The sequence below is a fragment of the Tetrao urogallus genome (genome assembly GCF_951394365.1).
Source record: "Tetrao urogallus genome assembly, chromosome: Z".
In the NCBI taxonomy this organism is placed as follows: Eukaryota; Metazoa; Chordata; class Aves; order Galliformes; family Phasianidae; genus Tetrao; species Tetrao urogallus.
The window spans coordinates 3,088,784-3,114,226 of NC_136816.1; the positions used below are offsets into that span (position 1 = coordinate 3,088,784).

The 25,443-nt window shown below is 38.3% G+C and overlaps 1 protein-coding gene across 1 annotated transcript in view; it reads left to right on the forward strand.

The window, feature by feature from the left end:
* Positions 1 to 391: 391 nt before the first annotated feature.
* Positions 392 to 25,443, forward strand: part of DMXL1 (Dmx like 1) — a gene marked incomplete at both ends in the record, with an annotated part of 69,750 nt that continues 44,698 nt past the window's right edge. Inside the window, 9 exons of the mRNA XM_079548176.1 lie at positions 392 to 478; positions 8,024 to 8,149; positions 13,761 to 13,838; positions 15,657 to 15,735; positions 16,274 to 16,400; positions 18,499 to 18,565; positions 19,658 to 19,833; positions 21,350 to 21,539; positions 22,125 to 22,293. Coding sequence (XP_079404302.1) covers positions 392 to 478; positions 8,024 to 8,149; positions 13,761 to 13,838; positions 15,657 to 15,735; positions 16,274 to 16,400; positions 18,499 to 18,565; positions 19,658 to 19,833; positions 21,350 to 21,539; positions 22,125 to 22,293 — 1,099 coding nt within the window. The remainder of the gene's footprint in view (positions 479 to 8,023; positions 8,150 to 13,760; positions 13,839 to 15,656; positions 15,736 to 16,273; positions 16,401 to 18,498; positions 18,566 to 19,657; positions 19,834 to 21,349; positions 21,540 to 22,124; positions 22,294 to 25,443) is intronic.

A 25,443-nucleotide genomic window follows, 5' to 3' on the forward strand; every position in this document is an offset into this window, starting at 1 on the left:
TTCTGTGATTTTGTGAGCTGGAGGGCAGATATTTACTGAGACGCATGGAATCATGACCCCGTGGGTATAAGCTCATAAAAGTACGGGAAAATTAACCCCAGAAAACAGCCACTCGGCTGCACGCCACTTCACTTTCCCCACCGGAGGACGATGTGAGCGCAAACCCCGCCCACACAGCTCCACGCCCTCCGCTCCCCGCGGTCTTCGCGCAGGCGCGGGGTCGCGAGTGGCGCGCAGGCGGAGCTCTCGCGAGAGGCGAGGCGGTGCCGGGGTGTGGAGGCTCCGCCCCGCGGCATGTGCCACTGCATCCACCGCCCGTGGGAGGAGGGAGGGACGGGTGGCGGCGGCGGCGGCGGCGGCCCCCGGCAGCGCCGGGTGCCCGCGTGTCGCGATGAATCTGCACCAGGTGCTGACGGGAGCCGTGAACCCCGGGGACAACTGCTTCTCCGTGGGAAGCTTGCACGATCAGCCCTTCACGGTGAGTCCTCGCCGGGGCCCGGCAGCCCGCGCTGCTCGGAAAGCAGCTGCGTCAGGTCGCTGCCGGCGCGGGGCTCGACGCGGCGGGGCCAAGCTGAGGCGGCACGCCGCGGGGCGCCTGGGGGACGTGTCCGCAGCCGGCGGCGGTGCGGGGCCGTGCGCGGGAAGATGGAGGCGGCCCGCGCCGTTACGTAAACGTGGGCCCCGCGATGGCTGAGGAGAGCCCGCAGCTCGGCCTGGCGCCTTCGGGACCGCCCCTGCGGAGCGGTGCGTGGTAATGGTTGAAGCCTTCTGTTAGCGTGGACTGCTGTGGCCTTGTCGGGTGATGTCCTTGCTTCCCGAAACCCGCAGCTGTCGGTAGAGGACAGTTGGAAGGTTTAAGTAGAAGCCGTTGTCACCTCACCTTCCTGCCGTGGCAAAGCGTCTGATATTCAGGTTATTTTCAGATATCCAAAAATTTGAAAGGCTCACGAGTGGTGGGGAATCACTTAGACGCCAGAGTTTGTTTTACTTCACTAGGGGTGTGCTGGTAAGATACGGACACGGGAGATTTCCCATTTTGACATGATTACTTTTTGAGAGAGACAGGTGAAGCTTTCGGTGCCATTGAAGAGCTCTTTGCCTACTCCAGGCTAACCTACAGAAAGTGTTAGAATTGCATAAACGAGGTTGAAAGAGTAATAAATCTCTGCAGAGAAAGTGATGGGAGAGTGCAGCTTCCACTGGCTGTTTTTATGGTCTCTTGTGCGCAAGAACTGTTTTGACATAAATATAGAGGCTGTGTTTCCTGCACACATGCTGATCTTGACTTGGTTTTCCCCCTTTACTCAGAAGGTTATTCATGGATTTCTCTTCCTTAGGTTTAAAGCTGCCAGCTGAAGTAACTTGGCTGCTTGCTTTTTTGCTTGCTTTTTCAATTGTCACTCATTTTATAGCACCATATTAAATTCACTAGATTTTTCAGAAAGATAAACAAGTGAAAGAAAGGTTTCCCTAACTTTTTTTTTTGGGGGGGGGGGGAGGAGGAAGGGGAACAATAGGCTTAATCTTTAGAACATGAAACAGGAAAATGGAGAGCTCTTTACCTGTATCTGAGATAGTAATAAAACATGAATAAAAAATGAGGAAAGGTAAACACACCTCTCCCACCTATGCCAATTTATGTTGCGTGTGTGAGGAGTGGAGCTGAATGGTTTTTAAGATCCCTTCCAACTGAAGGCTTTCTGTGAGTAGCATTTAGCCCAGGCAAGCAGACTGCGTTATATTTGCATTCAGTCCAGTAGAAGTCATAGGTATTCGATGTAATTAACAGAAGTCAATTTTCTATCTTTTTATTATAAGCTTTTGTTCCTAGCCTGCTTTTTTTTATTATTATTATTATTTTTACTTTTATTTAATGCTTTTCATTAGCATTGGTCTTTTTTTTGTTCTCAAAGTGAGAAATTCAACTTCCTTGAGGTAATAGAATGGCTGTTTGAAACTTCTTCTTTCAAACGTGATAGAAGTATTACTCAGCTATCACAGAATAATATGCAGTCTTTTTAATTGATCTATCTTGTTGTGAAGCAGGGCATCCCAGACTTTTGAACTTGATTCTTTTCATGCCTTAGAAACATTAGGACCCTTGAGAGCCACCAGTGGTAAAAGTGGCCCTGTGTTACCTCAGATACAGTAGCTCAATTGGCAACACAGAAGAAACAAGAGGAAAGGTAGTGTGGTAAGCTTCCAGTGTAGGAGTTAAGAGAGACCATTTCCAGAGAACTCCTGTGTTCTGCTAAGTGCCATCCACTGGTCTGCTTCATCTGGGAGCTTTGCATGACGTTAGACCCAGCAGAGCTCTGCACTGTCTTTATTGTCTGCATCATCAATGTGTATGTGCTTGCATGTCCCTTACACCTACATAAATGTATAAATAACTGTGGGTATGCATACGTACTTCTAGAAATAAACCTGTAAATAGTAGCTGAAATAGGCAGTGTGGCAGTACACAGAGTTTAGAGGTGCTGTGCTATATAGGAGATCGAGACTCTTGATCATTTACTCCTATGATTACATAAAGAATGGAGTTTCACTTACCAGTATTTCTTTGTAAGAGTTGTGTATGTTGGACTTCCACTGTAGAAAGAAGTGGGAATGTTTCACATGATTGCTTGCATTTTTATCCTTTAAAGGTACATGCTTTTACTGCTATTGTCAAAATTCTAGAATCTCAGATCCTGGAATGGCTTGGATTGGAGGGGACCTTAAATCCATCTAGTTACAACTAGCAGTTTGCCAGCCAGTAGGTCAGATTGCCCAGTGCCCCGTTCAACCTGACCTTGAACACCTGCAGGTGTTCAAGACTGGGGCATCCACAGCTTCTCTGTACAGCCTTTGCTGGCCCTTCACCACCGTCTGAGCAAAGAATTTTCCTTGTCTTATTACTACAGTCCCCAGTAAAGAATGTCTTTCCATATGTAAAATCATATTTCTTTGGGGAAGTTTAATAAGTTAAAGGTGATGTTTGGTGATTACGAAAAAAATGAAATAATGGATAGAAATTTTCTGAAAGCTTTCTGTGCCATGCAGAGCAATGTTTATTTTCACAGACCCAAAACATATTTCACTTCCTAATTTCAGGTTCATTTTGCTGTATCACCAGCGAGTGAAGTCCATCTTCCCCCAGCTTAAACTAGTTCTACTTTGGTTGTTTGTTTAACAAAAGAACACAGTGTTTAATAAACATTACAACAATAGGGTAATGTAAACAGTATTTCCTTGTCTCATTGTATTAAGTCATCGTTTTGTAAATATTTCAGGACAGTTTTAAGGTGAAAAGTTTTTTTTGGCATACCAAAATAAGACTTTACATCATATCTCTTTTCAAAGCAAGCAGGTTTTTTTTTTTCTTTTTTAACATGTTTTAGAATTTTTCTAGACATTATTTTCTCAGTATGGCAGCATTCTTTCAAATGTAAAATGCATCCCTCCCTTTTCCATCCCCCTTTTCCCCCCCAAACAAACAAGCAAACAAACCCAACAGCAGAAAAAAACACCAATCCATCTGCACTAATAGAGATGAGCAAGAGTATGGGAATGAGATGCTTATACTCTGGAGCTACTTGTTGTGCAGAAAACAACATGCAAACTGTTGTGGATAAGGCCTGCTCTAAAAAGTAGGTAAACGTTGAGTAGTTGGCAGAATTCATTTTTGTTGTATGTGAGACTGTTAGGATACGGGATGTGCCCACTGACTTCCATTCATTATATGGTGCTGAAATATCTTGTATTTCAGCACAGTTTTCTGTGCTGGGAAAAAAAAAAAAAAAAAAAAAAAAAAAAAAAGGTAAGTGTAAAACTAGTCCAGAAGTTAGTTTGGTGCTGTTGTTTTCAGTAGGTGTCTTTTTAAGTGTCATACTGCTTACAAACCACCACGTTGGAGTCTTGGCCAAATGTGTGAATGTAAGTGTGTGTGAGAATGATGTCATAGAAGCTGCTTGAAAAAGAACAGCATGGGGATGGCAATGGACAGCTTAGGTCAGTCTCCTCTGCTGAAGTATCTTGTTAGCAGGACATATCCTAGGCGTGGGTTGATAGAGAAGGGGAGGAGAGAAAGCTCTTGCAGTTGTACTTCGCAGACAGCTTAGTTACCTATTCCAACATGTTTTTGTGTTGAATGTTACTCTGTCCTCCCTTCTGTATGCTGTGCCTTTCATCCTTGAAATTGCGTTTCTCCTGTGGGTTAACTTCAACTAAACATCAAAAGTGACCTCCTGAGTTATGGGTGTCCCACCTGTTGGCTTGCCTGGGCTGCACTGAGTGAAGCGAAATTGTCTTGAAAGGTGTATATATATTTATGTATGTGTTTAAATATATATATATATATTTAAACATATATAGGTTGTTCTGAAAGTAGTTCCTTCTATTTATTTCTGTGTAAGCTGCAACAGTAGCACAATAACACTGTTTGATAAAGCAAATTCCCAGCTACAAAGTGCTGTTTTTCTACACAGACACCAGTATTAACTATGCGTTTTCATTAATAGTGAACAGGAGCCCAGTTCCTTCAACCTTTCCTCATAGGAGAGGTTGCTCCAGCCCTCTGATCATCTTAGTGGCCCTGGTGTCAGAGGTCAACATAATAGAATAGGAACCGTTACTTTCAGAGAAGCCTTCATCCTATATGTATGTATATATGTATATATATATATATATATATATATATATATATATATATACTTATATACTTATATACTTATATATAACTATATATATAGTTATATATATAGTTATTATCTAGAAGTAACAAAACATCTTAGTTTTTAATATTTTTTGTTAAAACATGGAAAGGAGGCCAGCAAAGCCGTAGAACTTGTGAGATGTGTGACTTTGTTTTTGTGAAACTAATGCATGAGTCTGTTTGGGTGGAAGTCACTGCAATTCTCAGTGAGATCTCAAGGTGTTCTTCAGAGATTTTGGGTGAGGTTTTGTTTTTACTGCGCTTCCTCCTTGAAAACAATTGTGCACAACAGTAGTCCAGAAAGCGGTGATATGCATAAGGTGTGGCTGTGAAGAAAGAGGTATTTCTTTTGCTAAAATGGGGCTCATAAGTCTGGTAAAGAGTCATGATTGGATTTTTCAGTTGAATGTCTGATGCAGTGGCAGAGAGCAGCTGATTTGCCAGCTGTGCTGGGCCTTGTGCAGGCCATAGGTTGAATGTGCTTGTCCTAAGTTATCCTCCTCCCACTTAGCTGTAGTTTTATTTGAAAGCTCTTTGAAAATGCATTGTGTTTCTTATTTTGTTCTACTACTTCTTTGGGGACAGATCTACTCTGTGGTTTTAAGGGCAAGCCCTGCATCCTGCTGGGGATTGGGGTGACCAAGTCTGGTCTGAGATGACTGAATAGACTCATGTCAGAAGTGATTATTTTTTTTTTCTGAGATGTAATTTTTTTTTTTATCAGGCAATGTGGAGAATGACCAAAATGTAAGGATAGAATGGCTGTAGCTTTTTTGTTGTTGTTGTTTGTTTTCAGAGAATGAAGATCCTAGAAAGACATTTGTTTTACTCCAGCTATAGCTTGGATTCCTGAGTGCATTTATAATTATTTGCTGGAACAGGAAAGTAGTGGAATGAAATGAAGTTTCCCAACTGCTTCTTTTCTTTAGAAACACCATCCCTCATTTGGCACTCAAAAAACAAAGAAACAAACAAATGCAGCATAAATGAGATTGAACAAGAAATGAACACCAACAATAAAACACTATGGTTGCTTAAATATAGGCATATACCTCTTAGTCAAGAATTTATACTCATAAAGGGAAAACTTCCAGCAAAATCACTGTTTGTTTATCCCTTCAGTCTGCTGCTGTGTAGTGCATCCTTAAGTAGCATGGCTGAGTTCTTAGAGTATTTTAAGTCCTTGTTTATGGTAGAAACATTGCTGAATATGCGTGAGTTCTGAGAGACTCCAGTGTTTGATAGTTACTTCAGAGTTCTCCCAATGCAAAATCCAAGTGTACTCGAAATTATTTCTTTTTCTTGTATGTAGAAACTGGTAGAGCTCTTGATCTGGTTAAGATGCTTAGTTTACAGACTCCAGAACTGCTAATAGCGGTGTGTTTTACAATTTATGCTTCTTCTTATTCACCTTGGTGGAAATGCTGTATCTCTGCATGAATTCAGGCTTGCCGGTCAGCATGAAAGGGAGAGAGCTAGCTGGGGATGACTATTGAGCCTATCAAGTGCTGATGAGTCCTAGAAGGTCATACAGAAGAGGTGGAGGGCTTTGTGCAGTATTTGGCGTTTCTTCTGAGAGCCTTTCTAATAAAATTGTGTTCTCTCTTCAGCGAAGCTTGTAGTTTCTTAAAATTGCCTTCATACAAAGCAATAAATTCAACAAAATGCCTTTAGGAAAATATGTATATAATGTACTTCAGATAACCTTTGCCTAGTAGGCTGTGAATTTAATTAATGAGTCAACAAGTGAGATAGTTACTGACATCAGAAAGAAATGTTCTTTGAGGAATCAATTGAAAGTTTAACGTGTCGTTGTGATGTGAAAATAATCACTTCAAAATTTGTATAGAAAATAGTGTTAAGTCCTTTTGAAATGAGTTTTAAATCAAAATCTGCAGTTGGTATATGCATTTGTAATAAATGATCCTGTTTTGACTGGAGGAACTATGGCATTTGAAACTCCTTGCAGCTGAGGAAAAGACAGGACAGAAAATGTGTATGACCATTAATAAATGATCAGAAGTTAATTTATGTATGTAGCCTGAAGAAGTATTTTAGACAGTACTTTCACCTATCAAGTCATTTTAAGTCTGGTTTGGTGGTCAGCAAATTGGAAAAATGAATACTGGTGGAGGATAATGATCATTTTACCGAGTAAGTTGTTTTTGTGAAACATCCTTGAGCATACTGTCAGGCAAATTAGCTTTACACTGAAATATTTTTTTCTTTGATTGTTTTAATATATGCAATGGTGAGATATTCTAGTGTAGGTTTGGCCAAAAGTGCTCTTCAACCTGATGCACCTGAAAGCATGACCATCATGTTTTGAATTTCCAAGTAGAATGTTAAATTTTTCTGCTTTCTTTTTTCAAATCAAGAGACTTTTCACTATATGTACTGGAGCTAGTGGGGCTGATTGTAAGGGATGATCCTTAATGTCAGTGTTCTGCAGACTTCTATCTGCAATTCTTTGTTTTGCTTTTGAATCTTTTTGACCAGTAACTTGCTTTCACAGTCGATCTCTGTCTCTCTTTTAATGTGCCTCTTGTTGGTGCTCGTAATTTTGCTAGTAGCTTCCTGGCTCTTATGCTTTTGTTATTTGTGCATTCTTTGTTGCTGGAGTTCAGTACTTGAAAGCTGCATTTCATGTTTTCTCAGATGTTTAATTATTCATTCTATTTTAATATGTGCCTAGCTTCTAATGTAACTTGCCTAAAGGTAGGAAGAATTATTTGATTTGGACATTGCAGTAATCATCGGCTGCCACTATAAAATGTTAGATACATCAAATGACTCAGTGACAATATGAGTTTAAAATGAATCCATGGAATGTATCATGAAGCTCAATGAGTCTGAAACTTTTCTAGAACTAAGCTTCATTTTCTATTCCTTTGGAATTTTAAATTTTGCTGAATGCTTCATACCATCTTGTCTTCCTGCTTCCATTCCCCTTTTTCAGAAACTTAGTTTTAGATTTCTCTGCCTTCAATCTAGGAAGCATATTACTTTGATTGTTCTTTGTGGTTTTTTAATTTCTCACAGATTTTTTCATAACTCCATTTTGTCTCTTCTGTCTTGAACTTTTTTTTTGTAACGCGTGTGTTGTGATGGACTTCTAAACATCTTCTGTTGCTTGATTGAAATTGTAGACATCCATTTGATCTTTGTAACTGTCTGTGGGGTTCTACATAGATAAAATACACAGGTGATGCCATTTCACTGATATGCTTTAACTGGCTATAGCTTTATTTAATTCTGAGATTATGCATTTTTGTGAGTTTTTTGTTGTTTATGTTTGTTTTGATTTGTTTTTTGTTTTGTTTTTAGGCATATGCATCAGGATGCGATATCGTTGTATTAGGGACTGACTTTGAAAGATTACAGATAATCCCAGGTGCAAAACATGGAAACATTCAAGTGGGATGTGTGGACTGTTCAGTGCAACAGGGAAAGGTATGTGGTGCTTCTAATAATACTCTTGGAATGTCATGTTCAGTCATGGGTGTCCAACCTTTAGACTTGCGTGGCCACACTGACCAAAGATGAATTGTCTTGGGCCACGTATAAAACATATAACATAGTTAATAATTAGAAGTAAAAACTTAGTCTGTTTTGATGGAAGTGGTTTAATTCTTAGTGAGTTCCCAAGGCATTCATCACAGATTTTCAATTTCATCCTTGAAAAGGGTTTGCTTAAGTACTTACTGCCAGAAAGTAATAACATGGATAAAGCGTGATTGCGAAACAAGGGATAACTTTCTCTGCTAAAGGTGCTACAAAAGTCTAATAAGGAAACATCATGAAAGTTTTGAACTGAATATCCAATTTCAACTCCATACATTAAGTGAAAATTTGCATGTAATGTACTTACATTGACTGAAAATGCATTTACAAATATACCCAAAAATGTAAGATTTTTTTCAGCCATCTTGAAATCTATTCTCAAATTCCTTTATCAGAATGAGAAGCAAGAGAGTGTATTTTTCACTCTTCACAGAACCGTGCTTAGGCAACGTATCAGAATGTAAAAAAATATTTATCATAACTTGAGTTAGCTCTGTACTATGCCCTTCCTGTGTCCTGGTTTCATGGTTTGTTGGTTGTTGTTGAGTGATGGGTGTGTGACTGGGGCTGGGCCAAGCTGCTCAGCAGGAAAGAGCTGCTACCATGATTGCAGGGGGTGGGCTGCAGTATGGGTTGGGCTGGGCCACATTCAGACATGGATGTGTCTATGTTGAGAACTTGCTCAAAGTATGGATGCTTTCAAGTTAAGGTATATCTACTACAATGAAGGTGAAAATGGCTGATTGCTTCATCTGTTTGTTTTCGGTAAGACTACATAGCAAATAAGAAATAACAAGCATAGTTATGAGACTGTAGAAGATAAGATGGGGCTGTACAGGAAGATGCGTAAAGGAAAGATCATATGGTGGGAGCAAAAGCAGTTTATTCACTCTGGGTTCATGCTGTTCAGGTTAGTCATTGCCGTGCTTTGACATGTCAGTGACTGGCAGCAGATGAGTTCTTCCACAAAAATAATTTCCATATCATGGAAGAGTAATATACCTTTCAAGTAATTAATAAAGGCTTAAAATTGTTTATGGACATAATTTTCCTTTTTTGAGTTCTCATCTTTTCTTTTTCTCAAGCATGTAAACTGGTTCAAAAATGTGAGGTTTCAAATTCTTCTCAGGGATGTCTTTCTTAATTGTTCTGTTATGATAAAAAACAATGAACCAAGTAGTTCTGTCTATTGGGATGTCACAGTGTGGTTAATCTATTCACCAGTAGAGCTGGAAATGTGGATACATAATGGCTCATACAAACATATGAGATATATATATATATTTTTTTTTAATTGATTCCTTCAAGCTGTAGTAAGGTGGTAGCATTAGTGTTTTGCACATGTAGCTTTTAAGTTGCTGGCAGCTTTGGTTAGATTCTGGTGTCCATCCTGAGGGGAGATCTCTGCATGAAAGCTGCTTTGTGTTTACACGTGAAGTCTGTGAACGACCACCTCGGTGATCCATAGCTGCTCTCTATTCCTACTTTATAATATTTGAGTGATGAATTCTTGTAAAGGTAGTGTGGGAACATCAATGAAAGCGTGGAAATGTTCTCCTCTCCATCTGTGGTAGTTTTCAGCTATAAAGAATGGTGTGTTTCTCCACTGTGGAAAAATATATATATATATGTTTGAGCTCAGTGGATGTCTGTTAACAGAGGATGAAATACATATGCAAATAGCATATATATAAAAATACAAAATGTAAATATTTCTCTGCAGTTTTGGAGCATCGTTTTGACTATTTGACATCAGTTCTGGCCAAATCTGAACAATAGAGTTAGTTCCTAAAAGGTTTGTTAGCAGGTTATGAAAGTAATGAGTTCAAATTTTCCTCTGTTTTTGCCCTCTGAATCTAATTCTAATTTACTGGATAGCTTTGTGAAGCTACTTTGAAGGAGCAACAGCTTAGTAGTTGATGTTTCATCAATCCCTTCTTTGGCTTTGAAGAGTTGGGTAGATTATTGTCACTGTCATCTTTTTTCCTACTCTATTTTTGGAGATAAACTTCAGTTTTCATTGTCTAAGATTGAGATTGGGAGGGAGGAATGTATGAGAATTTCTAATTTCCCCAGCAGATTATGCATTCCTCTACCATGATTTGCATGAAAATGGCGTTTATAAAGAAGACAGTGTAATTTTAGGCCACTTTTTTCCTTTGGTTACATACAGCAGAATAATGGTAATGAACAATTTATTTTGAGTGAGTGTTCCTCTTTCACACAATGTCAGCTACAAGTCTCTTTTCTAGTTAATAAGAGAATAAAGACAAAAACTTTAATTAAAACATGAAAAAAAATAATGCAGTGTGACTTCTGTAAATATCTGACAATGCACAAGAAGATAGCTGTAGCTTCAAATCATTTGAAACTTCCAGGGGGAACATTTGGTGTGCTAATGTTTGTCTTAAAAGCCAGTGGTACAAAAATAGACAGAAGATGTATCCACATTTGGAAAAAAATAGGAAAAAAATATCTCATCAATATGATCTTTGTATAGAATATATGTTGAGATTTTGAATAAAATTACTGGAATAAAAAAAGTGAGGTACTTGATTTTGAGAAGGCAGATATTAATCTTAGGTATAAGGAAAGGTTTATTTTTGCATTTTGTAACTGATGAAATTATTGTTGGCATTTATGGGTCAGGCTGATACTAGCCTACATAAAAATTTATTTAGCTGTGTTCTCTTTAACGCAAAGGGCTTCTTTTGAAACTGGATCTACAGTTTTAGCTTAAAAATATTAACAACTTGGGCACATTGGTTTAGTTTCTTGTTTAAATTTCTATGGCTGGTGTTAGAATAGAGCCATGGAATCGCTCAAGTTGGAAAAAATCTTAAAGATCGAGTCCAACCACAACCATCCTACCCTAACTCTAACAACCCTCTGCTAAATCATGTCCCTGAGCATCACATCCGAATGGATTTTAGACACATCCAGGGATGGTGACTCAACCACCTCCCTGGGAAAAATCAAAAAATGAAATCAAAATGTTTACGAAGTGACCCTATCTACGTTTAATGTTGCTTTAAAAAAGAGTGAATTTCATGAGACAGAATCTCACAGAAATGAGAAACTATTACATGATATCAAAACTGCAGATCTTATTCTTTGTAACATCAAGCGTTACCTGCAAATTCTAGGTGCCCATTTTCAGCATTATCTCTGCAAACTTGTAGTTTCTGTAAATCTGTCTTAATTTCAAATGACGTTGTCTTTTAAGGATTTTAGCGTAAGGCCTTTCTGTTAGCACTGTAGGATGGTTTGGTTTCTAAGGGAGCTTTAAGGGTTATCTGGTTCTAAGCCCCTGCCACTATAGGCACTATACATACAGCATGCTTAAAGGCACATCCAGCCTGGCCTTGAACACTTCCAGGGATGGGATAACCATAGCCTCTCTGAGCAACTTGTTCCAAAGTTTCACAGCCCTCTTAGTGAAAATTGTATTCCGTATGTTTAATCTGAATCTACTCTCTTTTAGTTTAAAATCATCATCCTTGTTCCATTGGTACATGTACTTCCTTGTTTAAAAAACAAAACAACAACAAAAACACACTCCATCTTTTTTACACGCTGCCTCTGAGTATTGAAAGGCTTTGATGAGGTGTCCCTGGAGCCTTCCTTTCTGCAGACTGAAGCCCAGTTGCTTCAGCCATTCACTGTAGGAAAGATGCTCCAGCCCTCTGATCATCTCCATAGCGCTCTGTGAACCTGTTTCAGCAGCTCCACATCTTTCATATGCTGGGGGCCCTAACCCATTGCAGGTGAAACCTCATGAGGGCAGAGCAGAGGGGGACAATCACCTGCCTTGCACTGCTGACCACTGCTCTTTTCTTGCTGCCTAGGATCAGTTTGATTTTTGGGACACAGATGTTGTCTGCCAGCTCACATCCAGCCTTTCATCCACCAAAATCCCCACATCCTTATCTGCAGAGCTGTTTCCCATCCATTCACTAATATTTGGGATTTCCTAGATCCCACCATGCAGGACATTACACTTGGCCGTGTTGAACCTGATTAGGTTAATATGGGCCTGTTTCTCAAGCATGCCCAGATCCCGTTGGGATAGCATTCCTTCCTTCTGTCATATCAACTGCACCACTCAGCTTAGTGTCATCTGAAAATCTGCCGACAGTCTCTGTCTCTGGCAAAGTGTTAAACAGCTGATCCTGATACAAGTCCCTGAGTACCACCACTCATCACTGATCTCTGCCTGTCCTTGTGCTGCTGACCAGAGTTCTCTGGACACTCCAGCCAATTCCTTACCTACCAAATAGTCTTGAAACCCATATCTCTCTAATTTAGAGACAAGGACATATAGTTATTATCAGTCCCTCGTAACAAAGTCACTTAAACTTGCCTTTATGTAGATGTTTTAACTACTAGTTTTGCCTTAATTCAGATTTGAGATGGCTGATACTATCAATAAAATAAGATTTTGAAATAACAATACTGCCTGTACTGCAACTTTTTGGAGGCATTTTACATTAGTATTTAGTAACTATTCTGATTTCATGTTCTTTGCATAGGATGTTCAACTTTTGTACCTTGAATTTTCCAAATTAACGCTTTGTTATGTAGCACATCAAAGTGCTGGGGAGGTCTATTTTGAACACGCTCTGAACTGATGGTGTCTTTGTTTTTTAGACTGTGAACATGGTAACTCCTTATATGTTAACTATGAGAAGCATATTGATAATGGGTAGGTTGCTCCAAAAGTAATGCTTCTGATTTTTTTATTTCCATGGATACTGCAACAGATAGAAAGAGCACAATAGTGCTGCTTGATAGATCAAATTCTTAGCTACAAAACGTTATTTATCAACGTAGCCATCACCATTTACTGGTTCACCAATGAACTGGTTGCAGTGCTCTTTGTTTTGCTGTGTGACAGCTGTGTTCGTGGCTGTCCAAAATATTGCTTGTCTTTCAATTTGATGTCACTATTCCTGAAATGCATCACACGCCATTTCACTTTGCCACATCCACTGTTTGGTCTCCTTAAATGTTCAGCAAGGATTAAAGAATGTGAACGGGTGCATTTTTTTCCACCTGGAGGAACTCAGTTCTACACTTTTGCTTCATATGCACTTCCATGTCAAACACCATTTGTCAGCCTGCCCCTCTGTTGCCATGTGACCATCATCTACTTTAGATATTTTAGGCCAGTATAATTGAGCAGAAGTCATTACTTTCAGAGCATCCCTCATAAATCTGCTTTAAAAAAAAAAAAAAAAAAAAAAGAAAAAAAGGTAAGTACAAAAAGGTGTGAGTCAGCCTGTGCTGCTAATTAGTTTATTAGGACTAGTATGTAACTAAAAGGTTGTACTTACATTGTTGTCAACAATTGCTTCATAATCTTATTAATTTTTTTTCTGTTACCTAAAGGGTGGAGAAATGTTAGCTTAGAGTTAGAAACAGAATTCCATATTTTAATCTTGTTTGTTTTGCAGCTTGTTTTTTATGCATGTGTTTATGTATATGCAATTTGCTTTAGATTGCAGCTTCTTATGGAAATGTGGTTTGTATCTTTGAGCCAGTTAGTCTCTTGAAGCAGAGCAGCAGACATCATAACGTAAGTAATTCATCACTCCTTAATTTCATTTACTTAGTTGTAAAGCTTGGCTCATTTCTCTGGTTTGCTTTAAGGGTGAAGTTGCTTTCGTTGTCTGAACTGTGAGATGCAGTGGTCTGTGGGAAGTGAAAATGGTAGCAGGCAGAGGCATGTTATTTGAGATAATTCTAGTAAAAACAGGTTATATTATAATACTTCATGTTACATATATCTAAGTCTACAATTCGTATTGTAAAAATTCCAGAATCTAACAAGACAGGCATGCCACTGCACTCCAAAGAATATGTCCATTATTGTAGGAGTTCCATTTTGAACCACTTTCTGTAGCCATTCTGTGCTGATGTGTTTTACAATTGGTATTTTAACCACGATTTATGGAACTGCACATTCCTGTTCAAATTTTCAAAAAGCCTATTAACACCTTTGTTTGCCTAGGGTAGTGAATAAAACCAATATTTTCTTGATAGCATGGCTGAGCACTGATTGATAGTGACGCGGGGAATTGGCAGTCCAGATATTAATTTCTTCCAAGTAATGCTGTAGAACACTTTATTTAGCTAGGCTCTTTACGTGGAAAGATTTACCATTGTGCTTGGAAGTACTTGGGTCCAGTAGAAGTTGGGTAATGAGGACTTCTCTGTAACAGTGGCTCAAGCAGCATTCTTTCTTCTCCCTGGGTTTGGTCTCTCCATTTGTTAATAAATTTTTAATGTAACTGTATAGCGTTTTCTGTGCTGACCAGTAGTTCAGTCATATGGCTCCTGATAGACTTGTAAAACTGTGGTATTTTATATATCTTAATGCCTCCTACTCAATAAATATAGTTTTACCAACAGAAAGTAGCAGGATGAAATAAAGGTAGCGTGGGATTTCATGCTCACGTGAACCTTTTATGCGTTTTACTTTCTGTTCAATCACTCAGATGTTTAGTCCACACTTAATGTTGGTTTTTTTCTATGCAATTAACACCACATGTACCTTGAAACTTGGAAGTTACCATACAAACTATAAGCGGTAGAGGGAGAATCTTCCATTCATGATTTGCTCTCAAATAAATAAAATGTTTCTACTGAAGTATGTGGTTACATAATTATTGCAGTTAACTTCTCTGCGAGAATTTCCAGCATACTTACATTGCAGTAAGATTGACATTCTTATCTATTTATTGAAAATTCAGAATTTAAAAAAAAAAAAAGAAAGAAAAAAGCCAGTGTCATAAAAGCTTTCTTTAGGTCATTATCTACAAGTGCTACTTAATGTTTTCCTTGAAATATGCAGAAGATTTGTTTGTTCTGTCTTTAACTTTTGCATAGAAGGGTCCGATATTTTTTAAGTGTGGGATGATTACTTTAAAACTGTCTGTGAAATAAATATTTTATGAATATAATCCTCCAGTTGTCCCAGGGAAAGAAAGAATGACAAAAAAAACAAATGAAACCCCAAGAGAAATAGTCAACTATGTGCAGATTTTCAGGCAGGAGAGTGAGGAGGGGGAGAAACCCTGAACTTATTGAAGTCCTTCGAGAATACTCTGGATATAAAATACTAGGTGCATTTATTGCATTTCACTTTTTGATTTTTTGTTTTCATGAAGTCAGACTTTCCCTTTGAAAAGCTCAGATTCTGATGATGGTGATGTGTACTAAAACTTTTTCAAGCTCAGATTTTTTCAGTAAGTTACAAGTGAGCAGTAATTTAGCTTTAGGCACACTCTTCATAGAAGTTGGATAGTGCAGTGAAGGTATGATATTTTTATTACAGAGCACAAGGGAAAGAAAGTATTTTCATGCTAAACTTTGTGAATATTTAATGTTTCAGCAATTGCATTATCAGTGGCAGAAGAATGCTCAAATCTTACTGGATGGTATAGCACATAATTTAACATGGGATCCCACAGGTAAGAATAGATTATAAGAAACACTTAAATTATTTGCTTTATCTAATATTTCTTACTGAAATTTCACTGTTCCTTGGAGACAAGGAAAATACTAATTTTGTCCTACCATGATAGAGAGCACCAAAGTGAGATGAAATCTGCAGTTGATGAAAAGAGTCCCTCTTTGTTAGAGAAGGGCTGAAACAATATCTATATGGTATTATCTGATTATTCTATTGTCAGCAGTATATAACGTTTCAAATAAGGGCTAAAATAATGTGTGAATAAGAAGCATGTATAGTAGCTCTAGGTACTTGTCTTTCAAACTGATTACTCTGGAAGTTTTCAGCTCAAATTATTGTCTCTCATAAGAAAGGAGAATAGAAAGCTGCAAGATTGACTCAATCTTTCAATGTAGTGGAATGTATGAGAGCACACTATTGTATAACTTGGTGGCATCTTGTTTTTTTTTTTTTAACGTGGAAGTTAATATATGGCATATTTTGTTTTGCATTGTACCTGCAGTCTGTATTTTTTTCTTTTTTTCTTCTTGTTGTAGGCACTCGCCTTTTGACTGGTTCCAGTTGTCTTCAGCTTTGGTCCAATGTTCCTTTGGAGAACTTGCCTGACAATGACGGCACTGACAGAACAGATGTTGGCGAATGGAGGTGTATCTGGCAATGCAAGTAAGAAACTGTTTTAAAAACGGTTCCTTTTCCCTTGCTGGTTTGTTTAGTGAAATGATACTGTATACTGCTGTTTGATAAACACTATTCAGACATGATACTTGAATCATTTTTGCACTGAGTAGATAACACTTTTTTATTACTACAAGTGTAGCTGTAACTATTTTTGAGGTAGTTTGTGTTCTTTAACAGTTCTTCAGTTTTACTGAGCATTGTTAGAATGCCATGTAAAGGCTGTCATTGTGACTGCAGCAGCAGGCTTTGTTCCTTGTACGGTAAATACGGTGAAGGCTGCTTATTTGAAAGAGATTACACTTGCAGGACCAATTTAGGTAAAATTCCTTCTCTATCCTATAAGCTGCACCTTTCTTTCCTCCACAGATGCCTTCCCACATTTTGCATTTTCTGTATTCTTAGACATTTAAAACATCTGTGAAAAGATGGACACATTTGTTTTTACCACATCTCTGAATGTTCTTTGGGTGTTCATGTTAGTTTGGTCATTATAATCTGTGTCTGTGTATTTGCAGAAAAGAAATCAGAGTTTTAGTTCAGCACTTCTGTTTGTAAGTTTGATTCCTCCCACCACAGGAAGAGTCTTTTCATATATCAAGTGTACTGTTTGCTTGGGAGTAGTGTCAGTTTTGTTAAATAAGTCTCCATAACTGGTTGACCGGAAGGACTTAACCTGCACTTATTCCTCATGAAGTAGAGAAAAGAAATCAAGACTTTGTTAATTCATTGAGATACCCTTGTGACATCTCGTAGCCTAATGAGAGAAACAAACTTTGAGATAGAATGCCGCAGTGATGGTTTTACAATCCGGGTGTATGTTAGATGTAGTCAGCAATGTGCAATGCTGTTATTCCTGTGTCCATAAAATGGCAAGTTCCATGTGTGCATCTCAAACATTAAAGAAGTCTTAAATTCATACCTCTAAACTTGTTTGTGGAGCAGAAAGATTTTGCTAGATTTTGCATATTTTAAATCAACAGGTCCCAAGAAGAACTTGCACTATCCATTCAGCTTTTGTGTCTGAATATCTTTCGGCATTTGTAATTGTATTGGATAAAGAGTAATTTTTTCTTAATGAGAATTTTTCAGGATACTGACTCTGCAGTACTGTTCCTTCCCAGAGTTATTTTCAGTGTCTAGAAAAGGCATTCCCAAGTGTCTCAATATTGGCTCTGGTGAGAACAGGTTGCTGAAACAGAGTTGTCAATTGCCTTTCTTTGATTCATAAATTTTGTAATGGATTTGCTGCTGTTAATATACATGCACACCATCATGCTTTTGTTAACCTGGTGACTAACTCAATCTCTTTTGAAAGTTAGGCCTAAAAAATTGTTACAAATGTCTAAGAATTTCAAGCTAAAAATATGGACTGTACTCACACCACACAATTAAATTCTTGCATGTTCTTCTTGCCATAAATGAGCCAGTCATATAGGTGATAGCTCAGTGCTTGAAAAGATGTAAAATACACTAGTACATATTTTCCATTGAAAGCAGAAAAATGAACCATGTTAGTAGGCTCACGTTTTGTTTCTTTTTTCAGTGTGGCATCTTTTACCTTTTTGACTGTGAATGTAACAACTATTTTAAAGTACTTCTTAAGTACATTATTGTTGTTTGTTTGTTTTTCAGTTATGCCGTAGAAAAAAAGAAAAATAAAGGAAAAATTAAATGTGTTTTTTTTGTCTCACAGATAACTTAAAAGATAGTGTGGAGTGGAAGAAATGAATTTGAAATACACATGTTTATGAAGTGAAAACAGGATGTATCTAGGGCAGAACATGCATGTGTGATCCATTAGGAATGGTTTTCAAATCGTGATCATTTGAAATGTCAGATGCTGTAGTTGTCATCAGTTGCATCATTTGCTCCATTCTTTTTCTTTGTGACTGCAACCACACGCTGTATTCAAGTTTCCCTTCCTTCTGAACTTTCTTAAACCTTACATTGTTTGACAAAGTACAATATGTACATTTCATACCAAATAGAATTACTTTTGTGAATTCAAAGCAAAAAGCTGTTTGGAGTTCTGAAAAAGTTTCATAAAACTTACTTGCTGTTTTTAATTGTCTTTGTTTTATAGTACTGCTTCTCAAGTTTGTTTAATGAAATTCTCGCCAGATGGGGAGTATTTTGCTACTGCTGGAAAGGTAAACATTTTCCAACTGTTTTTTGTTTGTTTGCTTCTTCTAACCAAACAGCTTCTTCATGAATATTGGTTGGTTTGTTTGTTTGTTTTAATTTTTATTTTGGTGAGTATTTTCTGTGAGCTATGTATTTACCTTTTCACTTTTAATGAAAGGAGAATCTGGGGGAAGAATAATTTCCCTAAACAGGAGGGTTTAATAAAATATTCCCTGTGCCATATTTTAAAATACAGCTTGATACTGACTAAAAATGGATAACATATTGGAATATGTATTCCCACATAATCACAGTTGCTGTTCATGGCCAATCTTGTAGAGTAATCATATAAAATTCAGGTTATTGTAAAGGATGCAGTGAACAAATGTGACAAATCCTAAGAGAGTTTGCACTACCTGTTAAAGAGTGGTAAGTGAATGGTTTGCTGCTCCACGTAATGCTGTTGTCTTTGATTGAGGGGAGTGTAGCACTGTCATTGATCAAAAAATCTATATTGGAAATGTCTGGAATTGTCTAGACTGTTTATGCAGCTGTCCAAACCGATGGTGGGGAGGTGAAGAAACCCTGCTGTTTTCAATACTGTTCTAAAGAAACAATCTGAGCAGTTTTTGCACAGGTTAACAAATACAAGTAGGCACTAATTTTATGCTGTCAACTAAATATCCTAGTAGAGATTGTGGAATAATTTAAAAAAAGCAAAATGCTTGTGTACAAGCTTAATGGGGACAGTGATGTTTTTAAGATAAGTGGGCAACCTGGCTGAAGTGTCACAGTGCTCAAAGCAATACAAAGCTGACAAATTCTCTTGCCAAAGTACATTGTACTTTGAATAACAGTACAATTTTGTATAGGTTTGTAGCCAAACACTGATAGCTAATGAGGAGGAGAATGAAATCTGAATTACTAATGGTAAGACAAACCAAAGAAATCTCTGCAACTACAGATCAGATGTTGTAGTTCTATTTACTGAGCTGACTTGAGTATTTCACTTGAAAGAAAAATTGAAAACCAAAGTATTGAGTTTCAAAGTATCAAGTTCTGCTGATATATCATGTTCTTATCCAGAATATGTACTGTTTTACCCCATCCTCTCCCAGGACGATTGTCTTGTGAAAGTGTGGTACAATACAGACAACTGGCGATCAGCTGTAACACCACCAGGAGCGAATCCAGGAAAACAAGCACAAGAAGTTGATTTTTCATTTGTTTATTTGGCCCATCCTCGATCAGTAAATTCATTTTCATGGAGGAAGACGAGCAAATTCATGCCGCGGTGAGTAGTTCTAGTAAGCCAGGTTTGCAAATTGTCCAGAAGAAGCCAAGTCAAAACTAAAAAGAAAATTCTCTGAGAACTTAAAACAAAATTTTCCGTACTATGTGCTAAATTGTTTTGTAGAAGTGCAGGAAGCTGCTTTGGTTTATTGTGAAACCTCATTTAAACCCACTGTTCTACCACCTTGTCTTAGTTGTATTGAAATGTATTTTCACCGCCTTTCATAGATTAGACAGACTTTTCCTTTGGAGAGAGCTGAAGATTGGCTATGTTTTCACAGAGGTGCTGTTGATAACAGTCACACGGGTTGTAAAATTTGTACACTTTGGTTTATAGTGGAGTTTGACAGCCTTGTGTATTGTTTACATTTAAATGATTGCTTCATACTGAGCTTCTTGAGAGAATAGTAAGTATATGGGTGGGAAGGGACTGTGGAGAATGAAACTGAGTTTGTGATTATCTTAGATGTAAGACTAGATATAGAGTAATCACTTGCAAGAAAAAGCCACTCTTTACAGCTTTTTTTTTTTTTTTTTGCATTGTCTAAAATGCTTTCTCAAGCTGAAATAATATCAGCAATTTTGTAATCTTAAAACGTATTTTTCTATAACTGTTATTCCTGTCAGTAGATTTTGAATTCTGCATATGTTTGTGTGTTGCCAAGTTTATACAGTCTTTTGTATACCAATCTTTAAATTGAAGATGTTCTGTAAAGCCATTACCATTATTTAGCAAGTTCTCTGCCTCAGTCTTCACTGGCAGACTTCCCTTGCTTCTCAGGTGCCTAAACCTCTAAGCAGGGATTGGGTGAGCAAAATCCTCGTGCTGTAAGGATGAAGCAAATCAGGGCCTTTCTCATGAAGCTGAATGTGCATAAGTCTATAGGACCAGAGGACATGAATCCCAGTGTGATGAGGGAACTGGCTGATGTGGTCACCAAGCCATTCATCTGAAACCCACCACTTTTCAAGTAGGGAAGTCCCTGCTGACTGGAGAAAGGGAGAAGTCTCTCCCATTTTGTTAGGAAAGGAAGAAAAGACTTGGGGAACTACCGTTTGGTGAGCCTCACCTCTGTACCTGGAATGATCATGGAACAGATACTTCCTGGAAGCCATAGTAAGGCACTTGCAAGACAAGATGATCCATGTCATTTTAGAATCTTAGCTAAAACTAAACTGTAAACTGATGTGAGCTGGAAATGTGGCTTGCGTAGCTTTTTGCAGTGCTCATTTTAAGTTAACTGGAATTTTTGGATACTTATGTGATGCATTGTATTCAGAAGAATATTCATTAAGAGAAATTTGTAAATTGCCAGTTGTCCTGGTTCTACATTGGTTTCTGTGCTTTGAATATATAGTTATGTGATGTCTTTTTAGGTTTTTCTTTCCTTAACATTTAAGCTACTTTGTATGATTTTGAAAACTGATAGTAGAAACTGTTTGATACTGTTATTTTGGTTTCATGCTGTGTTGATTTTGAGTGACTTCTTCACACCTTAAATTTTCTTCCGTTTCAGTGGTGCTGTCTGCAACGTACTCCTGACTTGCTGTAAGGATAACGTTTGTCGTCTCTGGGCAGAGACTTTGTTACCAAGTGATAGTCTGCTGTATGATGGAGGGTATAACAATTGGACTGAAGCAGTGAACTTCACAAATAGTTTCAAGAGAAATACTTCAAGTAAGGAACGAATGCAAAATGCATTAGAGGTAAGAAGCAAAAGTGAACTTGGAGAATAAACACGTGCACGCAATTTTAATTACTCCTTGAAGGCTCTTTGCTATGGACTGCATCTCCACAGACTTCATCCACAGTCTGAGTCCTGCTTCTACAGGGGCTCTCCATGGGCTGTGGTCTCCTTCATACTATATCCACTGCTGTACTGGGGGCTCTTCAGTGACTGCAGGTTGAGAACTGCTTGCAGGGACACAGCCTGCTCCAGCAAGGGGCCTGTCCTGAGCTGTCTTGAGGAGCATCTGCTCCCTGCCTGCAGCATCTCCTGCCTTCCTCCTGCATTCCCTTTGGTGCCTGCAGAGCTTCTTCTATACATGTTGTTACTCCTCTCTCCTAGCTGCTGTTGTGCAGCAGTTCTTCTCCTTCTTTAATTTGCCCTCCCAGAGGCATAACCAGTGTCGCTTAAGGCTCAGCTTTAGCAGCAGCGGCTTCCCTCTGTAGCACTGGAGCTGACTGTTATGTGACTAGAGGCAGCTACTGGGCTAGAAAAATCACTTACAGACAAAATCTGCTTTTTCTTTTTGAAAGGAATTAAAAATGACTCCTTATTTTTCATGCAGTTAAACCTGAGGCACTTTCGACGAGGAAGGAGGAGGTCAGGTGCTGTTGTTGCACATACTGGATACTCTCCACATCAGCAAGATCCTCATGAAGTTCACAGGAACATTCTTCCTCATGCAAATGCACTCTGTCACTTCCATATTGCTGCCAGCATCAATCCAGCAACAGGTAGAAATTGTACTAAATGCTTACTGCAGGGTAACTACAATTTTCTCTTGGCGTGTTCTGTTAGCATATGTGTAACTTGCTCTGCTTCGTACAGTATTTCTCTGATGATACAGAATGTCTAGCATATCGGTTTCTTTGAACAATTGGCAGAATTTACACCAACAGTAATGAAATACGTTGAAGGAATTTCCTCTCAGTCATGGCTTTTCATTTTTTTGTCATGTCTGAGTATTTGTGACAGGAGTTACAGATTTAATGGTAATTGCACTGGGTGTATGAAGTGTATTGCAGGCTGCACACTGATAAAACAAAATATTCCAGACTTCTTCAAATGATTATCTGAGTTGTTTGACATAACCATCATCTTCATGCTTATGTTCTTTCTCTGAACCAAAGAAAAAACACTTTTATCTGGTGTTCCATAAACTTTATATTCTCCATTACTCAAGCATTATGTTGATAGGGCTCTTCTTCAATACCTTATTAGTAACTAATATTTGTTTTCATAGCTGTTTGTCCATTCTGAAATATAAAAATACTGCCTTTGTGTACTCATTTAGAAGCTGAGTAGTTCAGTAGTTAGTAGCCCTGTACCCTAATGTGATGTGGTTTCCTGTGCTGATCCTTTCCTTGGAGTGTTTTTAGGTCCATTTTAACCTTAGTGTGTTTTTTGGTTTGTTTTTTTTTTTTTTTTTGCCTCTACGATCCTTGTTTGAAGGATTTGTTGTTAGGTTTATTTGCTAGTTTGTATTTGTAGCTGTGCAATCTTTGGTATGATTGTGAAGAACAGAGGGTTCCTTTATATTGCTAGGCTGAATAAGCTGTAGGAAGATTAGTCTTAATCTTTCAGAGCATTAGTTCATACTACTGTAACAGATATAATTAGAACACCATACAGCCTATCGAAAAGAGACTTTCTGCAGTCCTGTGCTGTACAGTCAAGAAGTCCTTCAATCCCATGATCATCTCAGGAGCCCATCATTGGATTCCTTGCAGTTTTTCTTGTACTGAGACGCACAGAACTGCACAAGATACTCAAGGGTGCTGCCTAGCCGATGCTGAGTAGAGGGGAAAAATCACTTCTCCTGGCCTGCTTGCAGTGATTTCCCTAGTTCAGCCCAGTATGGCATTAGTCTTCTCAGTGACAAGTTCACGTTGCTTAATCATGTTCAGCTTAATATTTACCAGGACTTCCAAGTCCTTTTCTACCAAGGTGCTTTCCAGCTGTGTGGTCTCCAGCATGCCCTTGTGCCTTTCCAAGTGCAGAGCTCTGCTGTTCTCCTCATTGAACTTCTTGAGATTCTTGTCAGCCCATTTCTCAAGGTCCTCTGAGTGGCTTCAGAGTCCTTTAGTGAGTCACACACTCCCCACAATATTCAACCTAGGTTAAGTTCAATAGAAGGAGTAAGCAGTATATTTTATTTTATTTTTAGTTTTTGACAAAGTTATTTTTAGGCATATCCAGATAGTTACTGAATCCAAAGACTCCCTAAGCTTTTTTTTTTTTTTTTTTTTTTTTTAAAAAAAAAAAAGTGTCATTTATAAAGCAAGTAGAAATTCAGTAAGAATTTACCCAGAACTGAAAACCAGTTAGAAGTTGTTAATCCTCAGGAAGATGCGCAAAAAGTTGTTAGTTAAGAATTGAATTACTCTGAAGTTTTCTGGTAGAAGAGCACAGGAGAATGCTTTAGGTTAAGCATTACTTTGTTCTTGTGATTGGCAGTACTTTTTCTTTCTATTTCCTTTAAGATGCACAGACCAAATTTCTTCAGTATTCTCTTTCTTTATTTCCTCTCCCTGTCCTTTACCAACTACAAAATTATAGATAGTCTTGTTGGTCTTTTCTTCTATTTGTGTGCCCTGTTTTTATTTTCTTATATTACAGCATAAATCAAAGAACAGTATTGTCATTAAAAATATTTTGTCTCCTGTGGTACGGAATTGAAGTACTAGTTCATAAATAAGGATTAGAAGCAGAATATCTGTGAAGGCTTCCAGGTGGGAATTAAGTGCAGGTTAAGCTTTTAGCATATTGCTTTATGGCTCATTTGAGTAAATTACAGTAATTTACCTAGCAACTTTCTTGACAAGCTCAGATGATGTAACTTTGCAGCAGTCCTGAAGCTTGCTTCTGCCACTTACTCTGTGATTACTGGTTTGTTTCTCACCAAGTGGAATCATATAGCATTATAAAAATAAAAAATAAAAAGTGAATCTGTAGGAATGAGAAATCCTAGCTCTGAATGACAACATAACAGAGTAGTTGGTCACTGTTTTAGTTCTTGTTAGTGTAAATCCTGGTACATGCGATACTTGATAACCTTGTGTACCTCCTGCAGCCTCAGTTCTGGAGTTAACACTGGGAAATTATATTCAAATTATTTGGTTTGTACTAAGTTGTAGTAGCAAAAAGCAGGTGCAAGGTGTGCTAGTTTAACACCAATGAGCAGCTAACCCAGCATCATGCCACTTTTTCAAACCAGCCCTCCTCTACTCCAGATCAGACTGGAGGAGAAGATATGAAGAAAAAAACCCCTCGTGTTTAAGTAAGGACTGGGAGATCATTTGCCAATTATCATTACAAGCTAAACAGGCTCATAGGGGAGACTAATGTAATCTATTGCCTAGTAATAAAACTAGGGCAGGAAGAACTAAAAGCAAATAAAAACACATCCCTTCTCCCCTGAGATCCACCTTTATATGTCTTTCTTTTGAGCAGTGCAGGGGATATGGGGATCTTGGTGCCTGCAGGGCTGTTTAGCATTTCTCACTCCTTTCTCCTAGTCGTTGTGCTGCAGTGTTTTCCCTTTCTTTAACTACTCTAAAGAAAACACAACCAGTACTGCTTGTGGCTCAGCTCTGTGCAGGAATAGGTCCCTTCTGAAGCAACTGGAGCTGGCTCTTAAATAACTTTGGGCAGGTCTTGATCTCCTCTTTCAATCCCTGCAACCCTTTGCTAGAACCTTGCCACATAAACCTGATACACAGGGCCATACTGTAATGCTGATAGGGGCGTACTAAAGAAACACCCCGTATAAAATCCCTAGTGGATAGCAACAAAACAGTGTGATACTGAAAGGTGATGTTGGTTGAGAGGTCTGAATCATGGCAACTTAATCCTTTTTCTTTTTTCGTGATTGAGTTTCGACT